General features: G+C 38.5%; 1 protein-coding gene across 1 annotated transcript; it reads right to left on the reverse strand.

The window, feature by feature from the left end:
- Positions 1 to 461: 461 nt before the first annotated feature.
- Positions 462 to 1,013, reverse strand: LOC137627201 (uncharacterized). The gene has a single exon (XM_068358280.1). The coding sequence runs from the start codon at positions 1,011 to 1,013 to the stop codon at positions 462 to 464; it is 552 nt and encodes a 183-aa protein (XP_068214381.1).
- Positions 1,014 to 13,813: the final 12,800 nt, after the last annotated feature.

Here is a 13,813-nt window from a genome sequence, read left to right on the forward strand (position 1 = left end):
CGCTTCCTTGAGGTATCCCACTCATCACTGGTGCTGGTCGTGATGTTGCCCCATTTACTGCTACACACTGCTGCCGATCTTTCAGAAAAGCCTGTATCCATTTGAGGACTTTTCCCTAGATGCTACACGACTCGATCTTTGACAAGAGGCGACGGTGTGGCAAACGCCTTCATAAAGTCCATGTATATAACGTCAACACTTCCTCCTGCATCGAGAGTTTCTGTCCAGATATCCATAACATCCAGAAGTTGAGTTACACAGGATCTCCCTTGTACAAAACCATGTTGCTCGCTGCTGATGAGTTGATTCTCCTCCAAATGTCTGATGACTTCTTCTCTGATGAGTTTTTCCATCACCTTACATAGTATGCATGTGAGGCTGACTGGTCTGTAATTGCTCGCTTGTAGGCGGCTTCCTTTCTTGAAAATAGGTGAGACCGTCGCTTTTCTCCAGTCCTGTGGTTATTGTCCCTCGGGCAAAGACTTGCGAAAGAGCAGTGTTACTGGGTGAGCCAATATGTATGCAGCCTTTGAGAGAACAAGAGGGCTGATGCCATCTGGTCCTGAAGCTTTGTTGGTCTTTAGAGTCTGGAGTAACTTCCGTACCTTTTCTTCGGAGATCTCAAAGTTTTGCAAGGGTGTGTTGTACTCAGCCGTTGGTGGGTCGGGTAGCGGGCCATCATCTTCTTGTGTGAAAATGCTCTGAAAGAAGTCGTTCAGTATCTCTGCCTTTTCTATATCTGATGCTGTTTTGCTACCATCTTCCTTCTTTAGATCTCCTATTCCTGATTTTGTTGTTGTCTTGCTTTTGTCATATGACAAAAAGGCGTTTGGATTAGTTTTTGCTTCGGCTGCTACTCTAGCTTCTAAGCCTCTTTTTGCTTTTTTGCATTTCTTGCTAGCTCTGTTCCTTGCCTTAAGGTATGCTGTGTAGTCGTCCTTTTCTCTGGTTTGCTGCCACCTTCTGAAGAGTCTGTGTTTCTTCCTTACTGATTCCAGTGTTTCTCTGTCCATCCATTTTTTCGCATAGGCTCGGCCTACGGATTTGGTTGGTACTGAGTGTTGGATTGCCTGGTTGATTTTGTCTTTAATCAGTGTCCACATGTCATCCACATTCCTGCCCTCCAGCTCACTGTCCCAGTCTGTCTCCTGCAGTTCACTTTTAAGTTTGTCAAAGTCTGCCTTTGGGAAGTTGAGTCTTTTTGCTGAGACGGAATTGCTTTGCTGTGATTTATTTTGATATTGAGCGTGTGGTGGTCGCTTTTCCCCATTCCTGGTGCCACTGTGATTTCTTCTATGAGGTCTTCACGTTTTGTAAAGACCAGGTCCAGCACAATGGATTTCTCCCCCTCTCTATACCTTGTAGGCTCTTTCTGATATTGTACAAGGAAGGCATCTTGAGTAGCTTTCAGAAATATTGACGCTGGTTGGTCTGGGCCAACTGTGCTGATTTCTCGCTTCCGGTCTATGCTGGGGAAGTTAAAATCACCAATCAGAAGTAGGTCTTGTGTAGTTGCCTCTGTAGCTTTACCCAATAGTGTATATAGTTCCCTTGTATTTTCTTCGCTGCTGCTTGGGCTTCTGTAGACAAGACCTACAAGGAGGGAAGAGTTGTTTGCCATGTTGCAGTCAACAAAAAGTCCCTCTTTGAAATTACTAGTGTCCACTCAATCACAAATGACTGGCTTCAAATATTTCAAGACCAGCAAGCATATGCCTTGCCAACTTGCTCAAGGGTATGGAACAGTTCATAGCCTTCTATATTAATTTCATACTCTTGATCACATCTTGATCTTTTCGGCTTCAGTTCAGTTATGCCTAGAATTGCTGGCTGGTGCAACTCAACCACTGCATGAATTTCAGAAAGTTTTGTAGTCATTGTATCCGCATTGCAATAAATACATGTTAAATCACCAATAACAGACTGCTCAAAAGAAAAATTTGGAGAGACATGTTCATGTTTAAAACTATGTACAGATTTGCTCTTTGTCTTGTCTTTTATTGTTTCATTGGGCTCCGCCTTGCGGGCAGGGCCGGGTACTTCCCTATGTTTACTACCCGTCCATCTCGTCGGATCCAATGGGCATGTGCGTCCCCCGAGTTTTTTTAATCCTCTCTCTTCTACTTTAGCTCTTGGTAAAGGGCCTCCTCCTCCTCTCTCTCCCTTGGTGTAAGGTCCTTCCACAGCGTGATTTTGCCGACAATTTTTCTGATTGTCATGTCCTCTCCTTCAGACTGTTCTTGTTTCTTTGTTTTGTGAAAAGCTTTGAGGATTTCATCGCTTGCGTTTTCTGTGGCGAAGGTCAATCTCAGAGGTCTTGTCTTTTTTGTGCTTCCAGCACCCTCATCTTCTTGTGACCCATCTCCTTTCTTTGTGTTGTAGAGTAGTTTTCCCAAACGACGAATTTCTGTTGGTTGATGCACTCCTTTGATCACACCCAGGATCTCCTGCACTGATTTTTCATCTTGTGCTTGACCATGTTCTTTCCCCTTGGATGTGTTTTCCTCAAGACCAAAGATGATATGTTGGTAGCCCTTCTGGTACGGTCCCGAAACTCAGCTAATTCTTTCTTGGTTGCCTCGTTTGCTATTTCCTGCATAGTCGCCTCGTTTTCCACTCTGTCCTCAGTTTGTGGTTCATTTAGAGCCTTGACTGCATCATGCAAACCTTGAGGGAGGTCGCCCTCTTCCATCTTTTTCACCTTTTCTTTCAAGCTGTCAACATCCTCTGTCAGGTTATTCACTTTGCTTTCAAGATTCATCATGTTCAGCAGGAATTTTCTTGCTAGAGTGTTGCATGGTTTAGGGCAGTAGAAGTGTACTGTTGCTAAAGGTTTGTTTCTGTCTTTTGTTATGGTCTCGTACAAGGCGTCATCAATCCCAACACATACAGCGTGGTACCATTGGCCGCACAACTCGCATCTGACTGCTTTATCTCTTTTGAGGGTTTTTCTTCTCTTGTTCTCTGGGTTTTGTCTGGATATGTCCACTTAATGGCTGATTCTACTGACTTCAAATACAATTTTGTGTATATTTGATTTTGTTTAATGAATTGTCTGACCCATCTTGCCAGACATGAGCTGTTTACAAATTAGTCGTTCAATCCTATTTGTTTTTTAACGATATGTAGGACAGATTTAGTAGCAGGGCCAAGGATGGCTTATCAAGAGATACTTTTTTCTTATCTCCTTAATCTTCCTTTTAGGTCCTTATTTTAAAAAACTTCACTATTTGTCTTTTCTTTATATTTTATGCTTTTGTTATTTTGTTTTATTTAGCTTGTTCTTACACCTTTTTTGGAGTGTGAGACGAGACTAAATAGAGGAATATCGTCTCAATGTACGTAACCGTTTTGTTTTCGTGCCTCTGTATTTCCAGCCGCTTCAAGGGTCTTTTTTGCGTTATTATTTCAAGTGTTTACTATGCATTTACATAAAATCCGTTTATACTTTTCATTTTTGTCTCAAATGTTTTAAGAAGTTTTACTCGCTAGGTGATATTAAATTTGAAGAGTATAGCCTGAAAACGTATTTTATAGAAAATGTATTTTCTCATACAATAACAGAAAACGTGATTTAATGGATAACTTAGGCAATAGCATTATTTCTACTTCTATTAACTTTCTTTTTCCCCCATTTTGTATGGGGTGAGCACGGTTGCCTTCTTTTTGAAGGACTTTGCTTTGGCTTTTTGTTGTAGACCGTAGTCCGGCTGCCCTGCCTGACATCGCTTTGACTCCGGTAGTGTATGTTCCTGCATTATTTCACACAAGTTAAATCCACACAACCGGTTCGTATGACAAACTTTGTAAAGCTGTCGAGTTTGTTAGGTATGAAAGTTGAAGCTAAATTTAGTGACATCTAGAAGACAAATTTACTTTAAAGAATCCGACATTCCGCAAACAGTCAGGTTTACAACGTCAACTTAATTTTGTTTCGTTTAAGTGTTTAAACCTACTGTGTTTAGTTTTAAAATCCTCGGAGTACTGTAGTAATGGTAGTGTTATTTCATTATTATTATTATTATTATTATTATTATTATTATTATTATTATTATTAGCTAAGCTACAACCCTAGTGTAATGCAGAATACTATAAGCCCAAGGGCTCCAACAGGAAAAAAAATAGCCTAGTGAGTAAACGAAACAAGGAAATAAATAAACAACAAGAGAAGTAACGAACAATTAGAGTAAAATATTTTTAAACACCAATGCCGTTAGAAGAAATCTTTCATATATGAACTGTAAAACATAAAACAAAAACAAAAGGGAAATAAAATAGAATAGTGTGCCCGAGTGTACCATCAAGCGATAGAACTGTACCCCAAGATAGTGGAAGACAATGGTACAGAAGATATAACACTACCCAAGACTAGAGAACAATGGTTTGATTTTTGAGTATCCTTCTACTAGAAGAGCTGTGTACCATAACTAACGTCTCTTCTACCCTGACCAAGAGGATAGTAGCTACTGAACAATTACAGTCCAGTAGTTAACCCCTTAAACGAAAAAGAGTTGCTTGGTAATCTGATTGTTGTTAGGTTTATGAGGACAGAGGAGAAAGTGAAAATAATAGACCAGACTATTCGGTGTATGTGTAGCCAAAGGAACAAAAGAGCCATAACCAGTACTGTCTGGCCAGTCAAATGAACCAATAACTCTATTGGTAATATATCAATGGGTTGCTGGTGCACTGCCCAACCTATTACAAGTATTTGGGATCAAGAAATCAGACTTGTACTCAACATTTCAAGAAAACAACTAATTAAGATAATTGTAATTACAATTGTGATATAATTGTAATACATGTACATGTTATCTAAAAACAAATAGAATGCAAGCTTTTGGTTGAACGTTGAATCAACCTAATACCTATATTGTTCAAGGATCGCACATATGTTTATTACTGTCTTGATTGTCATGTTCAATATTGTAGTCTGCGTCATTTTCACAGTCACAAACAAAGGTCTGTGCAAGTCAAGTTATCTCGTGCATAAACCCACTTGAGTTGAGTAGTGGGTTTTACACTGACATCTGATATACTACAATGGCCTGTGGTGCAGGAGGTACCTTTGCGATCATAGGTTACATTTCATCATGGTCACTCTAACATCCGCCATGTCTCAGCGGATCTAACAGATGTCTCCGCATCACATTAATTTGGCTCCATACCTTACTCTGCACACGGTTTTGAGTTTGTGTCTTGAGCCTCTCGTCGTGAATCAGTCTCGTCAATGTTCAAAGTTCCAGAGAAAGGAAACCTGCAGCTTCTCTTTTCATTCCTTTCTTTAATTTAAAATTTGCTTTAAACCTCTTAACCATGCCCGGCAGGTTTATAAGATACTCTGATTGCACGATTCTCCAAAATACTTCCAACTGACTTAGCACACAGCCTCTTGCAAAGAAAAATCTTTTGAGGATACACCCACGGGAGGCTTATCAGCCTGTTCTAACTGAAAATCTGCTGAACTACCAGTATGCAAATGAGATGGGGTAAAGCTACTTCAGGTTCTTCACCTATTTGTGTTAAAGGTCAAGAATTAATACATTCTTCACCACATTGAGTGTGGTTTCTAATTCATTCTTATACAAAGACTTGGTGCCTAATGTCTTTCTCAACGTATCCCCTAAGCCTCTCTACCATGGCAGATCAAGTACAATGAACCTCCATCGAGGTACCAAAAAAACTGTAATATTGCTTCAACAAGTTGGAGGGCACAAAAGATTGATTGTTGTCCGAGTAGTACACTGAAGGAACACAGCATCTATCCATGAACCATCAAATTGCCAAACTGAAGTCAGCAACTGAAAGGAACTCAGTAAGCTCTAGTTGGACAGCTCAAACAGCATCACGGGTTAAATAAGGATGTAAAACTTCTTGAATGAAAATCAACACAATATAAGGGACCAGCAAAATCTGGACCTGTATCAGTGAAAGGAGCAGCAGATTTAACTCTTAACTCAGGAGGACTAGCCACAGGCTGAGAATAGACCATGACTTCACATCAACAATAAGCAACACATTCACTGCAAACACTATTTACTATCTGATGAAGATAAATGATCATCTAGTATTTGTACATTCGTGTATTGCTGAAACCATTTTTTTTCTTTTTACCATTTCCAGAGAATCTTCCATCATTGTCTGCACCAGTGAATGCATAAAGGACCAGCAATGTCATTGCCATATCTCATTAGGCACTCTTCATATTGGTCCAATCTCAAAAGTTCCTGATACCAAGCGTGGAAAAAAGAAGACATAAACTTCATAACAACATAGTGATGCACCTGTTGTTAAGGAGATCATTAATGTGTCTACTTCCTCATAGTTTTCACTGTTACTTCTTGTGCAGCCGAGTCCTAAGGTGATGACAAGCTTCTTGTAGTTTTCACTATTTTTAGGACTGTACACAAGGTACCTACTTAGATTAGCTTTCATACTTTCATGAGAGGAAGCATTCGAATGGTGTCTGTTGAATTTTTGTGTCACAGACAATCAGGTACTGAATTTGCTGTTTGCTTTATTGTTATTTCTCTCTTGCTTTTTGTTTCAACAAGTTAGCTTTCTAGGTGTCAAAGCCCTGGATAACCTCCTTGAAATCTTATGTTAACTCCAGAAGCCTTTCAATAAAGTGCTGGCCAAGATTGTCCTGAGCCTCTCTGCCATTTGTTAGACAAGCACCATCTCATACCAAATTGCAACTTTATGACTCAGAAAAATCTGAAGGTATCCCTATGTATATTACCAATGTTTCTCAGAACTTTTGGGTTCCATTGGTTTTGTCTAGCTTTCCTAAGTAGTGAATGAGCTTTGATTTGTTATTACAGGGGAGGATGGATCTCTATGGAGCAAACAGTTATCTAGGAGTCAAAGTTAACTCATACTTCTCTACTGCATTCTGCTGATTAATGACTAGGTTTGATGTGACTTGAGCCATAAATCAATCATAAAGTTCTTTTGTCTTTCAGACTCATCAACAGATCACGAACTTTGACAAAATGGTTATTGTTTCCTGCCAAGGACATGACAGTTTTTGTTAGAATTTGTCCTTGGTTTCTTAACAATTGATTCTTTGCTATCGATAGTCTTTTGACATATGATGAGGAAGGGGGAGGGGTTGGAGAGCGGGCCAGTGATCTGTGGAAAGTTGACACCAGATGCACTCCCATATCGGCCTTTCTCGCTTCGTCGAGTATAGCCACGGAAGAATGGCCCAAGCTATGTTGGACTGTAAAATGCAATGTACTAGTCTTTCATCCCACAGACTTTCACATTTTAATTTTATTGGCTTTCTCCAGAATGTTATTGTGTGAGTTTCGACAAAGTTTTGCAATAACTACAGGAACGTATAAAATTTAGTCAGGGTAACAAGAAACAATTTTTCGCAGGTCGTAAAGATAGCTACGTAACATCGTATTTTAAGCCACTAATAACAGTTTTCCAGTAGAGGAAATCGATAGGATAGGTATCAAGAAAGTTTTGTATTACTTCTGTCCCCAAAAACACTACATACAGCCCTGGATATGATTGCTTAAGATTCCCCTATAATATTGTGAAAGCAGTTGAGACATCAGAGAAAACGTAATTTAGTCACTAACTAAAAGAAACTGAGTAAAATTGACGCGAGATAATTTTCATAGTTTTTGTTAAATATTTTCATGATGTGCAGAAAGGTTTGACATTGCACATGAGAGATTAACAAAGGGTGAGAAAAATATAAGAGTGAGTTCACGCCAAGAATTGCGAATGAGAATAATGAAACAGAAATGAGAGAAGAAAATGTTGAATATCTAACGGATATAGATATTAATGAAGCAGATATTGTCACGGCTATAAACGAAATTAAAAATGGATCGGCAGCCGGACCAGATGGAGTTCCAGCGATTTTGTTAAAAAAAACTGCAAACACTATCGCGAAGCCGCTTGCAATACTGCTAAGACATAGTGTAGATATGAGCGAGATATATGTTAAACATAAATTAGCTTATATAACCCCTATCTTCAAAAGTGGATCAAGACTAGAGGCAAGCAATTATAGACCTGTTAGTCTAACATCACATATTATGAAAGTGTATGAGAGGGTAATAAAAAAGAAAATAATGAACCATTTGGTCAAAAATAATTTGTTTAATATGGGTCAACACGGTTTCGTACCTGGAAAAAGTACACAGACCCAACTGATAGCACACTATGAAAACATATACAATAATATGATAAATGAAAAAGACACAGATGTGATCTATCTAGATTTTGCAAAAGCCTTTGACAAGGTAGACCATAACATATTGGAGAAAAAAATGAGAAAGCATAATATTGTGGGAAAGATAGGAAAATGGGTAAAAGAATTCCTGCAAAACAGAAAACAGATAGTGGTTGCAAATGACGAGAAATCAGATGAAGCCCAGGTAATATCTGGTGTGCCCCAAGGTACGGTATTAGCTGCACTGCTATTTGTTATTATGATCTCAGACATAGACTGTGATGTTGAAAACTCCGTAGTGAGAAGTTTCGCCGATGACACAAGAATAAGTAGAGAAATTACTTGTGATGAAGATAGGAACTCACTACAAAGAGATCTAAACAAAATATATGAATGGGCAGAGATAAATAGGATGGTATTTAACTCCGATAAATTCAAATCAATAAATTATGGAAACAGAGAAGGAATGGTGTATGCATACAAGGGACCTAATAATGAGACAATCACAAACAAGGAAGCAATTAAAGACCTTGGTGTAATTTTAAATAGGAATATGTTATGCAACGACCAAATAGCAACACTGTTGGCTAAATGTAAAGCAAAAATGGGAATGTTATTCAGACACTTTAAAACAAGAAAAGCTGAACACATGATTATGCTTTACAAAACTTATGTGCGTAGTACACTCGAGTACTGCAATGTGATATGGTACCCACACTACCAAAAGGATATTGCGCAAATAGAGAGTGTACAAAGGTCCTATACTGCTAGCATAGAAGAAGTTAAGGACCTTGACTACTGGGAAAGACTGCAATTTTTAAAACTATACAGTCTAGAAAGGAGAAGAGAACGCTACATGATAATACAAGCATGGAAGCAAATAGAAGGAATTGCTGAAAACATCATGGAGCTTAAAATATCAGAAAGAGCAAGCCGAGGTAGATTAATAGTGCCAAAAAGCATTCCAGGTAAACTGAGAAAGGCGCACAGGACATTAATCCACTACGCACCAGCATCGATAATGCAGCGACTATTTAATGTGCTGCCAGCTCATCTAAGAAACATATCAGGAGTGAGCGTAGATGTGTTTAAGAATAAGCTCGATAAATACCTAAGATGCATCCCAGACCAGCCAAGACTGGAAGATGCAAAATACACCGGAAGATGCATTAGCAACTCTCTGGTGGATATACGAGGTGCCTCACACTGAGGGACCTGGGGGAACCCAAACAAAAAATAAGGCAATAAGGTAAGGCTCTCTCTCTCTCTCTCTCTCTCTCTCTCTCTCTCTCTATATATATATATATATATATATATATATATATATATATATATATATAGAGAGAGAGAGAGAGAGAGAGAGAGAGAGAGAGAGAGAGAGAGAGAGAGAGAGAGAGAAAATTAATCTTCTCACGCTTGTTAATCTCTCATGTGCAAGGTCAAACCTTTCTGCACATCGTGAAAATATTTAACAAAAACTATGCAAATTATCTCGCGTCAATCAGTTGTTGTTTGCGGTTGATACTGTACTGGTTGCAGACACACAAGAGAAGCTTGACCGACTAGTGACAGAATTTGGAAGGGTGTGTGAGAGAAGGAAGTTGAGAGTTAATGTGGGTAAGAGTAAGGTTATGAGATGTACGAGAGGGGAAGGTGGTGCAAGGTTGAATGTCTTGTTGAATGGAGAGTTACTTGAGGAGGTGGATGAGTTTAAGTACTTGGGGTCTGTTGTTGCAGCAAATGGTGGAGTGGAAGCAGATGTACGTCAGAGAGTGAATGAAGGTTGCAAAGTGTTGGGGGCAGTTAAGGGAGTAGTAAAAAATAGAGGGTTGGGCATGAATGTAAAGAGAGTTCTATATGAGAAAGTGATTGTACCAACTGTGATGTATGGATCGGTATTGTGGGGAATGAAGGTGACGGAGAGACAGAAATTGAATGTGTTTGAGATGAAGTGTCTAAGGAGTATGGCTGGTGTATCTCGAGTAGATAGGGTTAGGAACGAAGTGGTGAGGGTGAGAACGGGTGTAAGAAATGAGTGAACAGCTAGAGTGGATATGAATGTGTTGAGGTGGTTTGGCCATGTTGAGAGAATGGAAAATGGCTGTCTGCTAAAGAAGGTAATGAATGCAAGAGTTGATGGGAGAAGTACAAGAGGAAGGCCAAGGTTTGGGTGGATGGATGGAGTGAAGAAAGCTCTGGGTGATAGGAGGATAGATGTGAGAGAACCAAGAGAGCGTGCTAGAAATAGGAATGAATGGCGAGCGATTGTGACGCAGTTCCGGTAGGCCCTGCTGCTTCCTCCGGTGCCTTAGATGACCGCGGAGGTAGCAGCAGTAGGGGATTCAGCATTATGAAGCTTCATCTGTGGTGGATAACGGGGGAGGGTGGGCTGTGGCACCCTAGCAGTACCAGCTGAACTCGGTTGAGTCCCTTGTCAGGCTGGGAAGAACGTAGAGTGTAGAGGTCCCCTTTTTGTTTTGTTTCATTTGTTGATGTCGGCTACCCCCCAAAATTGGGGGAAGTACCTTGGTATATGTATGTATGTATGTATATATATATATATATATATATATATATATATATATATATATATATATATATATATATATATATGTTCAAATAAGCCATATATATATTTTTGATACATTAATGTCTGGATTCTCTTAACGACCTCGGGATCAGAGCCCCAGGCGAAATCACACAAAGACAAGAGCTTGGCTCCGGCCGGGAATCGAACCCTGGTCGGCAAGCTTGTATAGACAGTGACTAAGCCACGTGGCCAAGTGGCTTAGTCACTGTCTATACAAGCTTGCCGACCAGGGTTCGATTCCCGGCCGGAGCCAAGCTCTTGTCTTTGTGTGATTTCGCCTGGGGCTCTGATCCCGAGGTCGTTAAGAGAATCCAGACATTAATGTATCAAAAATATGTATATGGCTTATTTGAATATGAAAAACACGTAAAATTGTGCAAAATTTATCATATATATATATATGTGTGTGTGTGTGTGTGTATTGCTCCTTAGTAGAAGGTAAAACTGGAAATCATATTTGTATGCAATACGTTCTAAAAAGTAAAAAGTAATGAAACGTAGTTTGAAAATATTTTTCAGTAAGGATAATTCTCAATATGTTAGTATTTCCGCCGTCTTTGTAAATATTTCACACATCCGTATACATATTGCAGTTTGTTTACACATAAAATTAATCGTAAATATTTAATATAATCTTTTTTCTATTTGGGTAGTGATTGGTAGTTTCATAATGAATATTCTTTGACTTTTTATTTTATTTTTTCAATGGGCTGCAAGATTTTCTTTAAGGTTCAAAATAATTCTAAATATGTATTGTAAAACTAGCAGGAACATATTTCATATCTGTAGCCTGTTGGTTGGGTAACAACAAGTCTATACAATTATTGTTGTGGTGGTCTATTGGAAACGTCCCTCCCTAGCTATCTTTCGGACTGCGTTTCTTGTCACGCTCAAGCTCGATAGTTTTCCTATAGTGTCTCCAACCTCACCATTTTTGTGAGCTAAGGATGGGGTTTGAAGGAGCCTATAGGTCTACCTGCTGAGTCATCAGCAGCCATTACCTGGCCCTCCCTTGTCCTCGTTTGGATGGAGAAGGGCTTCGGCGCTGATTATATGTATATATGGTCAGTGTCTAGTGCATTGTCACTGTCTCTTGCCTCTGCCATTCATGAAAGGCCTTTAAACCTTTGAACTGTTAAACCCTGAAACATTGACGCCATTGAGGTCTCTCGTGGTTGATCTTTCAGTAAGAGTATGCTTGTATATATCCCAGGTAACATTCAACAAAGAAAACAAAATAATCGCTTTATGCACTTCAAATCAACTGTGATTAGCTAAATTTGACAATTAGTTATTTCACTTATACCTAACACTTTTTATTTCCTCGTCTGAAGAAGACTTCATAACGAATCATTTGCACTAGAGTGAAAACTTTGTAGGCAAAGCTTCCTTTCTGATTCACAGACTGAGTGATTCTTGCTATAAAGCAGACAAGCGAGAAATATCGTAACAACTTAGCAGAGCATTCGGTCCATTACCTGCACGAAATTCCACTTGGCTACCTATGTAAGATGTGCTGTAATCACAACCATGAGAACATTGTTGTTTTATTTAAAGGGAATTCTCCACTTTGTGAAAGTAACCCTAAGGTAAAAATCTAGTTACTGGTGAGTTAGTAAGTAAAATGCTCCATGATATGTGGATGAAAAAAAGAAAGCTAGAAGATTGAAGAGAAAAAAAGAGAAAAATACACTATCTTTCTTATCTGATTGATAAGTTCAAAAGGGCTACATACCATTATGTTGAGCTTGATTTTTTTTTCCTTTTATTTATCTTCATTGTTTATTCTTTGCCTCTCAGTTCCTTATTCGTACTACGTTCCTCTCCTAGTTACTGGTACCCTTAAGCTCATGCAATCTCCTTTTTTTTTTCTCTCTCTCTCTCTCTCTCTCTCTCTCTCTCTCTCTCTCTCTCTCTCTCTAAAAAGGGGGGTTGCAGTTTGGCCTATGATATTAGTCATTATAACCCAAAACGTTACGAAATCGATTTGTCGGATTTATAACGAATCCTTATTTTTAAGAATTGTAATTTTGAGTAATTCAGTAATACAATTGGATTTTTAAGGCAATGAAACTGAAGAAAAAAATTCAGATATAGAACAAAAATGTATTTTTACATTGCACAAATGGAAAGGCCACTTATTTTCTTTCATACAACATTGGACTTTTGTAACTTCTTTCCGCACCAAAAAAAAAAGAAAAAAAAAAGAAGAAGATTCTAGTCCTCCCTCAAAGGTAAGCTTTAAAATTGTCTTCTCTTATGTCTAACACATTTATAAATATGTATAATTGTATTTTGAAAAATACCATCAGCTTACAATCACTACAATGAAGATTTTTATTTCATTTTATTACTAATATAATAATTACAACTGCGTATATCTGTAGTCTTTAGAACACTTACTGTTCAGTCATATTAGATCGGTATTGATTAATATATAATCTCATTGTTTATTGACCCCCTCAAGCATTAACGTAAAATATTTTAACCATATTCATGTTGTAAACTTCTCCTTGTAAATTTGATTTAGCTAATTCAAATACAATTCTCTTACGGGCTGCCAACGCAAGAGCCCGTGTCTTGCACAAGGTAAGGCAATCTACACACACGCACACAGATCTGTATTATAACATCTGTAGAAATTAACTCATTATGTACCCATGACAATAGCTAACTGCCATCAAGGTGACCTCGCCTAAAATGACCAGTCACGGCACGTTGTCCCACAACCCACAGGTTATTTATTCGGTTAACTTTGTATTTATTCGTCAATTGTCCTTCGTACAAAAAAGGAAATAAATGCCTTGACTTCGGTGGAGCTAGACATCCGAATTTACGAAGTAAATTTGTACTTTCTGTTGTTCCAGCATTTAAAGAAAACATGTGTATATGTATTTGCAATAATTAGCAAAGTAAATGAACTCAATAAACAAAATTATGTATTATGAAATTTTTTGGAGGTAAATCAGAATGTTGAACACAAGCTAGTTTTAGCACTCATGAAAAGGGATATCAACCGATAATTT

This window comes from Palaemon carinicauda, chromosome 35 (genome assembly GCF_036898095.1).
Source record: "Palaemon carinicauda isolate YSFRI2023 chromosome 35, ASM3689809v2, whole genome shotgun sequence".
Taxonomy (NCBI): domain Eukaryota; kingdom Metazoa; phylum Arthropoda; class Malacostraca; order Decapoda; family Palaemonidae; genus Palaemon; species Palaemon carinicauda.

Coding starts and splice junctions, on each gene's coding strand:
- LOC137627201 (XM_068358280.1), bottom strand. CDS start 1,013: ATGGACAGAGAAACACTGGAATCAGTAAGGAAGAAACACAGACTCTTC.